This window comes from Astyanax mexicanus, chromosome 2 (genome assembly GCF_023375975.1).
Source record: "Astyanax mexicanus isolate ESR-SI-001 chromosome 2, AstMex3_surface, whole genome shotgun sequence".
Taxonomy (NCBI): domain Eukaryota; kingdom Metazoa; phylum Chordata; class Actinopteri; order Characiformes; family Acestrorhamphidae; genus Astyanax; species Astyanax mexicanus.
Window position 1 is genome coordinate 66,758,616 of NC_064409.1, and position 18,458 is coordinate 66,777,073.

Consider the following 18,458-nt stretch of genomic DNA (forward strand, 5'->3'; position numbering starts at 1 on the left):
AGACCTTCATGCTCCACACTGTCCTCAATTTAGTTTTATTGTTCACTGGATTAGCAAACATGATCAAAGCACTGGGTTTAAACCAACAAGATCAAAGCCACAGGAAAATAAAGCTCAAACAGCTTGACACATGGGAAAAAGGAATGGGGTCTTCTTCGAGAACTGTTTTTAGTTGTAATCGCCTGAGAACCATGCTCTTATCATGTCAGACACAAAGCAAGCACATTGGAGCTCATTCTCCCCAAAATCCTCTCTGCATTGCTACAGCACAATAACAACAAGGCTGATCCCACATCAGCTACCAAAATAACCCCATGCAAATACCTTGCATGAGTCAAATGTTTCATCTGAACCTGAGACTCTGAGAGACTTGATAATGTTTCATGCAGAGGAAAGGATCATTTCAAGGCTATGTGTAGCACAGTATTTGGAATAGGTTTTGCTGCAGGGATTTAGTTGTAAAATAGAACAAACAAAGCAACTAGGCTACTAAGCATACCAAAATGTGTTAGCCTTTTTGTTTGTTTTGTGTGTATCTAAACAAAACAAAAGGAAAAAGATTATGTAAAATGTTAATATGTGTCTGCAGCTCTTAAAATAAAGGTGTTAAAAAGAGTAATTTGGCCTAATGCCACAGAAGAACCACTTTTGGATATCTGTTGAAACTACTAGTGTATTATTATATTAACTGTAGAATGTATGATTTAAGTCAAGTCAAGTCAAGTAGTTTTATTGTCAATACCGCATATGTACAGGACATACGTAATTGAAATTATGGTACCCTCCTTCCCAAATAACTGCAAGTACAGAATAGATATATAATATAAAAGAATGGGAGACACTATATGTACAATACAATAAGGACACAGTAGACATACGTGAGAGAGAAGACAATAGTGCAACAATGATGGGGGGTGAAAATAAGCTATATAATAAAAGAATGAGAGACACTATATGTACAATACACAAATAGACATACTATAGACAGAAGACAATAGTGCAAATGATGGGGGGTGATTAAGATGGGATGACAGTACAATAAGAGGTTAACATCAGTCATTTTTACATTTTTGCATTTATGTCAGTTTTTGGTTTGCTTTTCCTCACATACAAACCTTAGTATCTGTCTTTGGCAGGCTTGTACTATTCCAATTCATTAGTAGTAGTAGTAGTAGTAGTAGTATTAGCAACTGTACTAGTAGTAGAGCTACGATTTTTCAACACATTATCAGAAAATGCCTCATAAAATGTTCATTGCTTTTAAGAAGTTACTACACCACTTCAGGTAATTTGGTTAATTAATATAATAGCTTAATTAAGTTTGTTTCCTTCTATGGACTTCCTTCAGTGCATAGTCTCTCCAGGTAGCTCTTAGGAGTACTAAAAAAGACTTTGAAGTAATTGATGCAATGGATGAAAAAGTTCAAATATCTTAAAAAGGAGACCTTAAGGTTTTAGTTGCATTTTGCATACACGGTTCAGTATTGTGTATTTATATTATGACTTTGTTGGAAACCTAAACTCTTGCATAATTGTAGACAAATTGCAAAACACATTACTCATCTTAATATAATAACTAATGATACTAGATTATATCAGGTTAACTCGATAATCTTTAAAAAGGGGTTATCTGTCGGTTTAATAGCTTGAAATAAATAATGATACAATTCATCATTTTCGAGAAAGTGGTGTGAATTTTGAGGATTGCTGTTGTTTGAACTTGTTTGAATCATTTTAATATATGCATTCATTAAACATTATTGTTGTATATGTATTTGGTTGGTATTTCCAAAGTCCTTTACTTAAATTATGCTAATGATTTACTAAAGAAAAAAAAAATTAACATGAAAGTTATTCATTAATAGAACTCATTAACAATATTGTAATACGAAATGCTCGCTGTTTTAATGGATATTCAATATTATTATATTATGTAGTAAAATACTTGACCTTTATGCAAATTCTAGTATCTATAATTTAGAAATAAATCAAATTATTTAGGGAATTGTAAAGAATAACCTGTTAACTAACAATATTGTGGTCAATTAAAATTAAAAAAGTTTTTCTTGTTTTCATCACTTACGACCAAATCATAAAGAAATTGCACAATACGCAGAAAAGTGTTAAAAGTGTTATTGATGGAATATTACAAACATCACACATCTTGTGCATTTAGCCACTTTTTCATTAAATGGGCTCAAGTACTGTTTTCAGAGTAAGTATGTTTTTGTAAAGCATGGGTATGCAGATGCAAAAACGTGTGTGTGTGTGTGTGTGTGTGTGTGTGTGTGTGTGTGTAAAGAAAGGAAGAAAGAAAGAAGGAAACACATTTATGTCTGCCTGTCGAGGAATATAAATGAAAAAGCATTCCTAGCGATAAATCTCTATCTAATCCCATAAACTGGCTTTTTGTATAATAAGAGCAAAGCAGCTTGAAGCCCAACAGTCTGCATCTGCAAAGAGGGCAATCGCGTACTGACCTCGCCATCTGATTTGCTGTGCAAAAACACTACAACAGCTGATAACAAACCTAATTGGTCAACTAAACATCCGTCAGACGCACCTTGCTCTGCGATTGGCTAATGTGTTGCCGAGGGCAGTAAAGGTTCTGCTATTGGTTCTTATCCGGTGAGCGTCATGACCGAAAGAGAGCGAGAGAAAGAGAGAGACAGATTGCAACAGATGTATGCCAATCAAATTCCCAAAAGAGATATCTCCCGATGAGGCACTGTTAAGACCCTCAGTCAAGAATGATTCATTTCGCTGTCTCTTTTTATTTTTTCTGAATTAATGTATTAGTAACAGGGTACGACAGTAAAATCAGGAGCAAGGACAGTGTGCACTACAAGGAAGGACAAAACATGAATAAATGAAAGCCACACACAGAGCACACAGACATTCACCGACCGGTCTCTGATACAGAGATGCGGACAGGGATGAATTATGGGTGTGTCTGGTGAAGAGATAGCAGTGTGCATTTGCTTTTACGGTAAATAGGCCATCACCCACTAACCCCATTCAATAAAGATCCAACAGTATGGCGAAAAAAAGAAACACATCGATGCCAAACCCTCTATTTATGTGAACACATATTGCCCTCACAAGGCAGAAAATCAAGATCACATGCAGCTATCCACCACCAGGAGGAGATTTTTCTTCACGAGTCAGTTTTGGAACAAAGGGCTCGTGGAAGGCTCGCTCTCTCTCTCTCTCTCTCTCTCTCTCACCCTCACTCCCCACCCTCCCATCCTCAAACACACTATGCTCCAGCTGAAACTGTCTGAGGAAATGAAAAAAGCAGCTTTCAAAAGGTAGAGAGATAACAAAGCCGCCCGAACGATCCAACACTGTACTGCAGTTGCAGCAAATCCTGATAAGGGTGTTATTGCTATCATTATACACAAGGGACCCGCTCCATGATCATATCACACACTTCACCTGCCAGAAACTACAATTATAGCAACAGTATACTACTAAGCTCCAATAAAATTCTTGAGACATTCAGACAGCAGGAATGAACCATGTTTGTCTTTCTGCATGTCATATATTATTTGGGATAGTTTATGTCTATGGGTTTAATCATATTGCTAGGTATGTCTTTGTATAGGCAGGGAAGACACTAAACTTCTATCGTCTGCCTAAAATAACAAAAATCAAAATGAGATTTAACCAATTTTATCACCATAAGCATTTCATAATTATCATAGCTTTAGTATTATACAAATAATTCAAATCAGCAACAAAATGGTGCCTCATAAAAATGTGTGCCATCTCAAAATAGTAGCTTGCTCACTCTCCCTCTCGTTCGCTCTCTCCCTCTAAAAATCTCAAAATCCCTGAACACAGAGAAAGTACACAATCTTTCACTTTCAGCATAAAATGTTAATAAGGATATTCTAAGTACATTACAGTCTAACCCATGCATCACAAAGCATTCTCTATTTTAATCTTCTAATGGTATTTTGAATGGTCCTGAGGGGAAAAAAACAGGCCTGAATCTTATCACACATTAGACTTTCTTCTTAATTAATTTAATTACTATTTGACATGTTTTAGGGCAATAACAGAAACATCACAAGGTTTTGGAAGAACAACACAATTCTATTTTTAAAACATATAAGATATCTGAGGCTTTCTGTGGCAGCATTTGTGGCATTCTATTTATAAAAATGCTTCTGTAGTTAAAAAAAAAAGATTATGGAAACTTATCTTCAAAATAGAATATACTGTAGGTGTGGGTGTGCATGCTTCAGTAATTACGTTGAATGAAAAGAAATGGCCAAGGACCAGGAAAGGGAATTAACAAGCAAGGTCCAAGAAAGATTGCAGTGGAAAACATCTCAAAAATTAACAAAGCTTTGTAAACTGAAAGTTTAGATGGTATTATGGATAAAGCAGCAGTTAAGAATTTTAGGTAAAATAAAATAGAAAATAGAAATTCTTACCTTTAGAGTGCTCTGTGGATGCATGGGGGAAATAATCATAAAAGAAGGTGTTAAAAGGTGGTTAAGTTGACATTCCTTTTCATAAAAAATGCAAGTTTTGCTCAGGTTACCTTGAGCATTACAGATAGAAAGATCAGGTATAATATATCAGTCTTTATTTTTAAATATACATCCCATCAAGAGAACAGCTAATCCTTCAAAAACACATATACAGGCTTAGTATTAACAAGAGAAACTTTTACCCACTTCAAGATATTATACTTACCTTATTATTGTCAGTACCTTTATATTGAACCAACAAAGACACTAATCAATGTTAATGTAGTCTCTAAATCTCAATTCTGAAAAATGTGCCAAAGACCTTCTATGTTTCCCTCCTCTAACCCACCCATGTTTAGCACTGATGAGTTTGCATCATATCAGTTGAAATGTTAGCTTGTAAAGATTAAAAAACCCTGCATATTCAGCATTGGAATATCACAACTCCTATAAATAAGACAAATATACAGTTAAGTATATCATCAAATCTAAATACATTATACAGAAGAATTAGATAATGATAATGCAGTTTACCAATACATAAATGTAGCATATGACTGTTTCTTCATTGCACAAGTAGCCAATACTACATAAAGGAAAAACAAAACATTCTCAATGCTATCCAGACCAAAATACCTTTTTCAAGTTTTCAAAACAATACCAAATCCCACGGACAGTATACCCAAACACAGCCTCATTTATTTATAAAAATCCCAATTTTTTACACCACCTGTCCTGATAACCAAAACTAAACAGCCAAAATGAATTATTTAAAAAATCCCAATGTTTTTCACCAGCTTTTCTGGTAATCCAAACTAAACATAGCCACATTCCACTAATTTCCATGTTTAATAACCAACATTCCTGGTAAACAGATCTAAATACTGCCTTATTAATCTCCAATGATCTCACTGTTCTATACCACCAATCCTGGCAGTTAGAACTAAATCAATCAGATCTTATAAAATAGTACATATATGACTAAACCGTACCCCAATAAATTAACGATTGTAATATTTGCACAAATATATTTTATACATATTTTATGTACAGTTCCTGTTCATTGCCAAATACATACAAAGCAGCTTGACGTGTACTTAAGGAGCCATTGAGAAAGCAGTGCTGCTTTTCTCCATTAAATAACTTGCAATAAAGTCATTATTAGACAAAGTCAACAAGAAGTCGTAAGAATGTCACATTATGCTGTGGTTACTGGTAAGATTGGGGTATGGGGTAGGTGAAGTGTAGGTCAGATTAGGGTTATAGTCAGGCTTAGGTTGAGGTATAGAATAGGTTTAAGATGAGGTATTTTAAATTTAGTTTAATGTAGGTTTAGGTAATGCAATTCTGCTTGTTTCTTTTGACATTCTATAATTTATTTAAGTTTTGGATTGTGTTGTCTGGGTTGCATTAGTTATGTATTTGACCATAAAAATGAGTGTCTGTATATTTTGTACAGAATGTATGAATCCTGAAATCTTTTAGTCACATACAATTTCCTCTTGAGATCAGGCTAAATTGAACATAACCATTCATTTCCAAAATGATCCAATACATTAAATGTCCTGGTTAACTATCCTGGTAATCAGAACAAAACACAGCCTTATTTAGCTCTAAATTCATCTAAATTCATCCACGATAATCTCCAAAATTATTACATATTTCTAAACCAACTGCTGTGATAACCAGTCAGCTTTATTAATTAGCGAAATTTTCCATTATAGTTCTCCTGATAACCAGAGTAGAACAATATTACTGTAAGATTCACAGTGCACCATGTGCATCAATCAATAAAAAATAAGATTGTGTATTATCAATAGGAATGATAATTATAAGAGCAGCTCTTGATGTAGACTACTTGCTTGGACTTTTCTCAAGAACTAATGTAAGATTTTTTTTGAAGATATTGATAAATAAGGCCCATTTATAATACAAAGACATTTGTGGTTTACAACAGGGCCACTTCTGTTTTACATTTTTTAAATGTAAATACTCTAAAGACAGCTACAGATGCAGATAGCAGTCATTAATGTGAGCACAGAAATAATATACATAATGGATGGTGGTTGTTGCTGATATGGTGCACAAGGATGAGAGAACAGCAAAGATGGAGGAGAAAAAAAGACTGTCTGATAGAAAAAGGGTGGGTGTGGATAATATATGACCTAGATGAGAACATGCAGTGGATAAAGCAATGTAGATAAAGTAAAGTCACAGTCAAAAGCAGAACTAAATGGTGTGGAAGGATGAAAGAAAGGATGGTGCAAATTATGTGGCTGGGAGAAGTGAAATGAAAAGGGCAATGGGCACACATGAGACCAGATGAATGAAAGTTTAACATGGACTGAGAGTAGGAGGTGGGGTTCATGAATGAAAAGAGATAGGAAGAGGGTGTGTGAAACCAAATTAAGCAAGAAAGGAAATTGAGAGCAATAAAAAATGGAGATGGAAGTCAAGAGTGAAAGTGTGTCAATGCCGAGCTCTCTCTCTCTCTCTCTCTCTCTCTCTCTCTCTCTCTCTCTCTCTCTCTGTGTGTGTGTGTGTGTGTGTGTGTGTGTGTGTATGTGTGTGTAAGAATGAAAAAAGCAAAGAAGAGCAAAGCTCTTTGTATATGGAGCTAAATTCACTGCCACTTTCTCATGCTGCTATAAAGATGATGGGACTCCACTCTAATCCCATTAGAAGACTTGGGGTGGGATTACCGTCTCACACAGTTAAGTTTATGGGCTTAATCCAACCACTCTGCACCCAGAAACACCAGTGGGACGTTCACAACTAGATTAATACCAACACACCTGAGACTGACAACAATGCCTACACACGGATGCAGCCAGGAGAATTATCACAGACACACTTCAGCTGATTTAGAAAAAGGTCAATGGATTTCACACCTGACAGATCAACAAGCAGGAAAAAGTCTATGAAGGGCAGTATGTCACTGGGTTGTTTCACTTTTCTTTTATCCCAATTTTTGTTGAAGCATTTTAATCTACTTTAAGTAAAGAAAACGCTTCGTATTCGGGCAGTAAGTGTTTATTAGCTCAGTAAAACACTAGCATTACAATAAATACAGCAATTTTACAAAAAGCACAGCTTTAACAGCACTGTTTTCCTTAAAACATCTCCTAATCTCTCCTCATCCGAGTTTAATAGAGTTATTTCTAGTTCTCATCATATTAATCAACACCTGGTTTGGTAAATCAAAGCTTACTGATGTTAAATCAGGTGAGCTGCTAATGTAACTAAACATGCACATGCTAGCTGAGGGCATCCAGGAAAACTCTGGAACTAAACTTTGTTCTACAGCTTGGCTCAGGATACAACCTACTTACCTAAAAATGAGAAATTCTCGTTACTTTTTACTCAATTTATGTTTACTTGCATCCGTTCAAATCATAAGTGATGCCTTTTCAGGCAAAAACACTCATATTGCTAAGATAAATGGATTAGCGTAATTTGCTGAGGTAAAATGTTGCACAGTACTGTACATGTAATTTACATTTAAGGCATTTAGAAAACACCCTTTTCCAGAGCTACTTAAAAAAAGATACAAAATATATGTCAAACAAGATGCTGATGATTAAAGTCTGTATGGATACCTAGAAGAAAAGTGTTAATTTAGGAATAAATGGGTCTTTAGTCTGAACATAAATACAGTGAGCAACTCTGCTGTTCACTGTTGACACTCAGTAGAAGTCAGTTCCACCACCTCGTTAAGACAAAAGACAAGTTGTCCTGCCGCATTCTGGATAACAGGCTGGGAGTTTGATTGTTTGTAAAAGAAAAACAGTTAGAGGAAGGGTTTTGCAACAGTCAAGTCTTAGTTAAATAAAAGTTTTTGTTTTTTTACTGTAACAGATTAGTTACTGTTGTTTTTTAGATAACACCACTACTTGTGTTGTTAACCGACTTTTCGGCAACTACCATCAAAAAGCACAAAATGTGGGTTCTTTCTAAACAACCTATGGAAAATTTGACATCCCTTAACTGTATCTGTGTCAATGCTACTAATCACCAGCAAAGAATGCTATCCTCCTTCCTCCATCCAACCTAAGCATCCCCCTCAGTCTCCTCTCATACAAAGACTTTCCTTCAGAGAATTGTGAATACAGCATAAATGCTGACTGGCTTTCGGAACCTCATAGCTCAAGATTTACAGGTAAATGAGGCCAGAAAATAAACGGTGGATACTTTACCACTCTTTTAAAACAATGCAACAAGGCAAACAAGGCTATATGACAGCTGAAGACATTTTTTATTTTACCTATTATGCCTGCACTTTATGTTTACATTTTATGTTCAAACAAGAAACTATCAACTGTCAACTGATCATATACGAGCATTTTGTAGTTCTATAAGTACACACAGTCCTTTCTCTGTACTTACTAACACACCAACACACAATCACAATGTCAGTGTGCCTGCAGTTCTGAGAATGGTCCACCACCCTAATAATAGCTGCTCTGTGGTGGTCCTGAGGGGCCCTGACTATTACAAAACATGGGAAAATGAGGATAGTAAAATATGCAGAAGATGTAGCCTTATTACATCGGTATGACTCTGATTATCTCCAAATAAAGAACAATGGAGACTATTCAGTCACTCTCCAGCAGAACACAATCAGAAGACAGAGTTGAAAGATGAGAAAATAAGAGAGGACTGAGCAGAAATAAAAAGACAAGATGAGTTCAAACAACATGGTCTCTCTTCTGTCTGGCAGTGATATCTCAGTGATTAAAGCACACAGAGTTATTGATCACAGTGTTGTGGGTTTAATACCCAGGTCCACTAAGTTGCCTCTGTTGGGCCTTTGAGCAAGGTTCCTAAGCTTCTATGCTCCAGGCTTTATTGCATAGCAGACTTTGTCTTCTGACCCTGCTTTTCTAAATTGTGATACACAAACAAATTGTACAATACAATTCCATTATAATTCACAAGTATAAAAAAACAGTATAGGCAAATCCTACCCTCAGAGAGAGTAGATAAAGTCTGCTTGGTAAATATATGAAATTGACAGGTCTATAGAATAATATAATATAATATAATATAATATAATATAATATAATATAATATAATATAATATAATATAATATAATATAATATAATATAATATAATATAATATAATATAATATAATATAATATAAAAACTCAGGTCCCAGTGCTACACACACAGAGCCAAAAGCTACTTCATAACTCCATAAACACACATATGCAAACATAAACACAAAGACCAGGGAGAAGATGTGTATTAATAATGCACCTTTTTCTGCCACAAAATGCAAATAATATCATCCACTCATCACTGTCCTATCTGTTTCTTCTCCATAACCATGCAGCTTCATAGTGTTACTTGTATTTATTATCTAATTTAGTTATTTTTTTTTAATTGTAACACACATACACAGAGCATTTTTTCAAAGGGAGCAGCTGGAAGAAACCACAGCAGTAGAGCACAGCCACATGTTACACATGCACACAAATTAATGATAGGACCGGCAATTTCAGTAATGTGATTATTCAAGAAATAAGTATTCATTTGATGTTTGATGTTGATTTAGCAGTCATTCCATGAATATGAGCTCAAGAATGTAAAAGTTCATTATAAATATTATTTAAGGATGAGAAAGACGGAAAAAAAAGAGAGAGAGCTACAGATGAACACGATAGATGAATTCAGCCATGTTTGTGTGGAGCTGTGGGAGGCAGTCTGCGAGCAGGCTGAATTATTTACTGAATTATATACTGCCCTACATCTCCAAGGCAGAGTGCTTGCATGTGTGCGCATGCGTGTGAAGGAGCAAGTAAAAGAGAGACAAAGAAAGATCAAATTAATGGGGGGTTTCTCTCTGACCAGATGTGAAGTCAGCAAAGGGACAGAAGTGCATAACTAAAAAAAAGACGAAATAATTGTAAGAACATGCATAAAATATCTTTAGTTCTTTTATTTAATCAATTTCTGACCTCAATTTCAGTCCAATAATGTTAAATGTTTACCATACCTGGCATACGTATTTTAGAAAAAATAAAAGATGTAATCTTAATTACCTGAAGTGTAAGAAGATAGTTCTGTCCTGAGTAAGATGTGTCTAATATCAGCAATCCAATAATATCTCACAAAATCCATACTAATATATAAATAAAACTGTACCCTAAAAAATGTTTTGCATATATTCCCTTTTTAACACAACAACTCCCATCAATTGGTGCCGCCTATTTGCCAGACACACACAACCTGTCTGGTATGAACTCAACGGACCATGGTAGAACTATGTTCTTGCTGCTATTCTTTGTTGTGGTGTTCTAAAAAAGGAAATGAATGGACAAACTTATGCAGACATGATGCTACTATCATTTTATATTATACTATGGTTAAGCGGAAGGTTGGAGTTAGAGCATGGTTAGGTTTAGGTTAGGTTAAAATTAGGTTTAGGTGTAGTAGGTTAAGTGTACGGTTAGGCTTATCTGTAGGTAGATTGTTTGAGGTTTAGTTTGTTTTGTAACATTATCTGTTCAAACAGCTATTTTTTATTTTATTTTGTTTCCCATTGCTAATTTACAAGAACAAGGAAATAATTATATTTATTACATATTGTACATGGGGCAGTTTCCCAGACAAGGGTTTAGCTTAGTTTTAAACTACAACCTTTTAAATGGAGATTTTTCATTAAAAAGAAAATAATAAATAATATAAAAATAATACGTTATTTAGCAAAGATGTGTTATTCTTAAAACATACTAAGTCTGTTTTTGGAAATTAACTCTTGAACTCTTCAAAATAGTCTATGACTAGGCTTAATCTTTGTCCAGGAAACTGCCCCATAGTTTAGTAGCCACATTTGTATGAATTTCACTTGAGACCAAGCTGCAGCGGTGGTGGTCCACTTTAATAAAGAGTCACTGATTTTTTATACACGTCATATGATTTACATACTGTAGGAAACCCCATATGTCTCCTGGCTTGCCAACCACTTCTTCTCACAAAGCCCATGCAACACACACAAACAAACACACACTTATGTGGCATGAGTAAAGCTACATTTGGTTGCTGCCTCCTGCTGGTCTGCGGGCTGTTACACTTACGTAGCCTGTTCTCGGAACATGCATACACACACACACACACACACACACCGTTGCGCATGCTAACACAGATGAGTCACAATACCTCCCCCAACTCTGTCAAGGTTGTCTCTTTCTCCCCTCTCTCTCTCTCTCTCTTTCTCTCTTTCTCTCTCTGCATCTTTCAACCATCCCACACCATTCCTTTTTTTAACCTTATCTAACGGTGTCTATTTCTGACCATTGCTCCTTCCTCTGCTCTTTCAGTGCTATTTTTATGTAAATATACTATGTTGAGTTTACATCAATCTAGCTGTAACTTAATCTGCACAGCTGAGATGCAGAAAAACATTCTGAATGGAGAACTGAAATAACATATTGAAAATGAATTAGGCATAACACAAAAAACAATGGGTAAAACGTTGAGCACATGACAGAAATGAGCTATGTAAATGTAATTGTGTATGTGTATGTTTTGCTATATCTAATAATTTCTTAGTGTTTCCAAGCAAAAATCCCTAGTGTTTATTGTGGCATTTGTTTCTGGGGACTTTCAACAAAAGGATAAATGCCACTAGGCCAAGAAGTGTTGGAACTGAAATATCAGTATAAATCAACTAGAGGCTTATCCAAAACATCAGTGTTTCAGCTCCTAAAAACTCTTAGTACAGAAATAGTAAGCCAGATACCAAAGGGACTGCACGCAATCTACATAGGAATTGAAAAACTATACATTAAGCTACAGATGTGAAAATAATTTTGAGTAATGGGTAATCAGATTTTTATGCAGTCCAATGATAGTCTAAAGGAAAGCACAGTACACTCTCTCCATTACTTTTGGAAATGGACAAAGCATGATTTTACATATTATTACCACATTTGGATAAAGTATGCTAGTGGCACCATATGTACATGTAGTTACTTCTATGAGTAGAATGGCAGCTGACTGAGTAACAAATAACAATTATCTGTGACTGAAAAGCCATATAAATAGCTTCTACCCAATCTATAACATTAGCAAGAAACATGTTTATAAACATGTGTTAGTGTTTTAAGAATGCGGGTGTACTGCACTTCACTCAGACAGCTAATGTTACTTACAAGCTTACATTTATGAAAAACATCACATTGTGGGAACATAAACTATAACTAAGTGGATTAATATTAGTTGGTGATCTGTAAATCTCTGTTCTAAATTTCTGAAACACTGCATGGCGGCAGCATACTTTTATTTTATGTCATGAATTTCATTCATATGAATTAATTAATAGCATACCAAATATCAGTTGCAAAACTTTATATATTTGCAGGCTAAGAGCATAAGAGCATAATTGGAAAAAAAAAAAGCTAAAACTAGTTTTTCTGTCATTAGGATAAAATTGTAAGAGAGTTTAAAGTATTTCTGGTGATTTGAGATATTAGGTGAGGTAGAGTTATTGAAGTATATAATAAACATAATCTAACTAGTTAATGTGAAAAAATAATTTAGGATATACTAGACCTTTATCTTTTTGCCTTTATGTTTGCAACAGACCTTTAACTTTAGACAGACTGTATTTATTAAAGAGAGTGAACTTGGTTAGACTGGCATTAATGGATAGGATGGCTCTTGCCCAATCATTAGAATTTATCTGCTCCGTAAGTGGTTGCTAGTGAATATTATCTGAAGGTTATTAGAGACCTCCCTTTAATTTAGCTACATAAATATTTGACTACATGCTTTTTGCCCGCAGGGTGTTGAGAGGAAGAAAAGGAGATATGGCTGTGGAGCCTAATGCACACTTTTGCTACAAAAGGTATTCAGAATATTATCTGTTTACAAAATATGTGTGCATTTTCTTAACGAGTAACACACTTTGTTTTTGTCTTTCTCAATGCGATAATACATATAAGGCTAGTAGTAAACTCTTATTCTCGATATCTTTATATTCTTTTTGACCTCTGCCTTTAACCCAACCATGTAGTGAAAACATGCACACATCTACACACTAGAGAGCACACACACACACATAGCGACATAGTGAGAACACATCCCTGGAGTGGTGGCTAGCCATCACTGTGGTCCCTGGGGGCAGTGAGGGTTAAGGGCCTTGCTCAAAGGCCCAAGGGTTTGCCAAACCTGGGTATTAAAACCCAAAACCCTCATTTGATAACCTGGTGCTCTAACTGCTAAGCCACCATTTAGGGTGTTTTATATAGATTTTATGTTGACCATTATAAAGCCTGAATGGCATATTTAAGTAACAGGAATTTAATATATGAAAGAAACATAAATCTCAAACACTGCAGTGTCCTCCAAAAACCTCTGTTAAGTACATGTGGTCCATTTTACTCACATTCTTAATCTTTACATTTACTCAGCCCGATTACTGGCTTGAGATTATAAGTAATGGCTGTTATGGAAGCAGAGCTGAAACACCAAAATCGAATGCTAGCTGACCAGGTAAAGCATGACTTAAAAGGCCAAACAGAGCAAGGCAGCCTGCCACATGCACAATGACGCACTGTATCATATAGCTGAGGCACCACATCACAGTTGGCTGATCAGGGAGGGAGAGAAGGAGAGCCAGCAAACCACAACTACCGGTACTAATAGATACTGAATTACAGTTCCATAAATGCTAACCCTAGGCCAAAAAAGAAATGAAGGGCAACCAGTACAGTCTTCCAAGCTAGCTAAACACACACTTACCCTAAGAACCCAGCAAGAACAGAAATGCTATCCAGTGAGATGTAATAATAATTCTTGTTACAATGCTAAGCTCAGCTAGGCAAGGCTAGTCTAGGCTAAGATGTGATTATTGTTATGTAATGAAAAAAATAATTATTACACATAAAAATAATGTTTTAATTATTTACTTCATTCATTTTCTTTGGTTTCCTTCCTTCAAAAGCACATATGATGCATTTCAAAGAATTAATTTCTTACAAAAATACCTCAGCATTAACATGTAATGTCTGTTTAATGTCATAGCAACCCTTTAGCTAAAATGGAGTGTATTTGCATATGTTTTTATGAATAACTTTAAATTATTTCTGCATCAGCGTAGAGACAGGAAAATAATTACATTCATTTACAGGCTGTAGGTTGGAATGTGAGATTAGGCTGTTCTCTCACTTGTACATGACTGTTAAAGACAAACAAATATAAAATGGCCAGATAACAGTGCAACAGGGTGCAACATTGCAATAACATAACAACATCAATGCAAATATTATGGTACTTTGAACATGGGGTGATGAAGACACAGTACTTGCAGTACTAACACTTAAAAAAAGCAGCGCATGTTCCAAACGTTTGCATTAAAGTGTTGCTACACTACCATGTGGACCACATGCTTAAGTAAGGCAGCAATGCCCACTCTGTAAAGCTCACAGAGCACCACATTATTTGGTCTCTGTTCAAAATACTCCCACACTTTAGATGCCTATGAGTGAGGGTGTTTTTTTTTTGTTTTTTTTTAGCATTGTCTCGCTATTTGAAAAAAATCCATGACTTTTATAAACTGAACACTTCTATACTTCACTTACAACACGAGTGCACTTATACAAGTGGTGCACTATTTTTAAAACACTTTTTTAGTGTGGTAATGTGTTTGGAACACAGCCATTTCTGGAGGGCATGGCCATTTCTGCAATAGTATGCAAATACAAAGCATCAGTCAAAAGTCTGGACATAACTTGATTTTTCTTTTTTATTATTATTTTAAAATTTACTGCATAGCAGATACTAAACTCATCCCAACTATAAAGAATTATTTAGTAAACAGAAAAGTGATAAACAAAACAGAATATTTTTTTCTTTAAAGTAGGAACCCTTTTGCTTAGATGACAATTTGGAAATCTTGGCAGGATTTTCTCAGTCAGCTTTGTGACTTGTCAATAGTTAATTTGAATTTGAATAGTTAATACTTGAATTCCATGCCTCTTAATGTGTTTGAGACCATCAGTTCTGTTGTGAAGAGGTAGAGTTGGTATACAGTAAATAACCCTATTTTTTCTAATCCATATTAAGCAAAAACTACTTAACTAAGGTAAGAAAAATATACTTCAAGAAATGAAGGTCAGTCAATCCAAAAAAATATCAAGAACTTAAGTATCTTGAAAGTATCTTGTAAACGCAGTCGCAAAGACCATTAAAAATCTTATGATAAGAGAGCCACCTAAATTATTCACAGACTATTTGGTTTGTATTAATTTACAATGAAGGGGGAAAACATTAAATTGCATTAAATGATAAGATGTGTCCAAACTTGTGATGGGTTGTGTACATATTCCTGTAATCTGTGTCATTGATAAGTTACCTCGGCCCCTATTTATACATCAAAGAAAACATTACATTTCAATGAATATGTTATTTCAGAGATTCAATTGTGAGCAAAAAAGTATGTATGTGGAAACCTAATAATGCACCTCACATTTGTTTTTCAAAAATATCTTCGTAAAAACACTGGAGAGAGAGAGAGAGAGAGAGAGAGAGAGAGAGAGGCATAAAAGTGCAACGATACACTTGAGGCCAGCTGTAGACAGAGATAAAAGGGATGCAGCTACTTATAGCAGAGTAGGATAGAAGTAGAATTGACATGACCCACTAAAGAACTGAACTACTACTGCATTGCTGAGCTGACCCACTCTGCCTCATATACCCAGCAGGTCTCACATCTAAGCACAAAAATCAATATCATTACAAAGCTTACTGGCACACACTTCTTCACATATTCATAGGTTTTATCCACAGATTTTAGCCACATTTCTGATATAATAATGTATAAAACAGCTTAATGTTTAACTTCATTAATGTGCTTAACTAGCAACCAAAAAAAATTAAAAAAATATATATAATTTTCACCAGAACACATGCACAAGATGCTACATGTTTTCCATTCTACATTTATAGTCTCTCTCTCTCTCTTCTGTTCCTTTTCCTCTTTTCATTCCCTGCTCTGCTCTGCCCCCTCCCCCCATTCCTGCTTTTCTTTCTTACTCCTCAACCAGTCTGTGCCTCTCACTTGGCTCCAGTATAGTATTGTAAAATGTTGGATTACACAACATATGGAAGCAGTCACAGAGAGAGAGATATAATAAAATAGGTTCTGCATTCTACGACACTTACACACACAAGATAATACACAAGCCTGTCTGTGTCTTTCTATAAAGAACCCCTTACCACACTTCCTTCACTGTCTCTGTCCAGCTGTGTGTGTGTGTGTGTGTGTGTCCTTCCACAGGCCTTCCTTCTGCCAGTCTCTCTCTCCTCTGGTCTGTATCTTTCCCAGTTAGTTTTTTTTCTCTCTTTCCATCTTTTTTTCTTATTATAAATTTTTAGGGTTCCATTATTTATTTATTCATTTTTACAGATAAATAAAAGCAAATATTTTTTTTAAATATTGTTAGGCAGTGTTTGTGTCAAAGTTAAACCACTGCTGTAGACACAAAAAACATGTTATGTTGATACTGACTTACACAATAGCAGAGTTGTAAGAAGCCTTATTTCATTATGTCATGAGATTACATGGATGCTTTAATACAAATAATCAAATGCATGAGAATTGATGAGCAAGAGAAAACAAGGAGTATTGCTCACTGTATTGCTCTTGTCCTATGTTTGATTTTTGTTAACAGTAAATATGCCCTTTTGGGTGGCAATTTTTCTTTGTCTCTGTACTCCTGGCTGTGTGATTCTAAGCTCTTACTTAGAACATCGCAAAAACAGAATGATGTTGTTTAGCTCTGTTTCTATGGAAAACATTTTAGAATATGACACCATATATTATGGAGATCTGTTACCATGGTAACTATTAGAACATCATACAGGTGCTCTTGAGGTCAGTTGCCATGGCAACCACACAGGATTGTTACAACCAGGGTAACAATGCCCTGATCTCACATGAGACATTCAGACTCGCATTTAGAGCTCATCTTATTCTGGAGCTCAGGAAAACAACTGAATTCTGTTTCGCCCCTTAGATTTCAGACTTAACACATGCTGCTCTTCTGGATGTTGTTGTTTGAAATTGTGTTTCCATGGTAACCAATGAGCAAATTATCACAGGAAGAGCAGTGAAGGTGGGGCTTTAAAAGCCTCCATGCGCCACATTCTCAGATTTTTATTTCAGAGCATCCATTGTCCAATGCTTCTAAAATTCAGTCCTGAAGAGTCAGTTTAAACTATTTTCAGAAACAGACATGTCAGCTTATTAACTAATAAGCAAGCCCTGTATGAATTGGATCAGAGTGTGGAAGGGAATAATTGAGACTATACAGAACTGGAGGTCCCTATGACTGGTATAAAATAAATTAGTACATGTTATATTAAGTAAATTTAACAAAAAAAAAGTGTTGCTATGTTGTATCACTAAATAAAACTGCTAATGCATCACCACACTCAATTTTGTCACGTGATTAATTTGCATAAAAAATAATGTGCTAAAGCTTTCAGAATAACTGCATGCGTTATCGCATTAATGTTGACAGCCCTAGTGGTTAACACATTTTCTAATCCATTTTAAATTACTTCTGTATATTATTTCTGATTATTTATGAATTATTATTTATGAACTATTACATTTTCAAAACTGTAAAACAAAGTATCTGCAGGAAACACACATTACAAATTTTAATAAAACAACTGGTGCAGGAATATAGGCTGTGAAAAATGTAGAATTTTTAAAAATACTTCTTTATACTGTAAGATCAATTATATATTTATTCTGAGTACATTTCATTTAATTCAGAAGAGAATATAAACAATGTCCACACAAACAGTGATTTTTGCATAAAATGACAGTACTCTGGTGAACACCCTAATCAAACTTCTAACCCAACACTAAAAAGGTGAACCGCCACAACTAAATCTCATTAATTCACTGAACAAACAAATATAACACAGAGGTAACCTCCACAAACAAATGAACCCT

At 35.1% G+C, this 18,458-nt stretch overlaps 1 protein-coding gene across 1 annotated transcript in view; it reads right to left on the reverse strand.

The window, feature by feature from the left end:
* The window catches only part of LOC103030246 (protocadherin alpha-C2), a 124,127-nt gene that overhangs the window by 83,019 nt on the left and 22,650 nt on the right, over nucleotides 1-18,458 (reverse strand). The window contains exon 2 of the mRNA XM_022672058.2: nucleotides 4,446-4,457. Coding sequence (XP_022527779.2) covers nucleotides 4,446-4,457 — 12 coding nt within the window. The remainder of the gene's footprint in view (nucleotides 1-4,445; nucleotides 4,458-18,458) is intronic.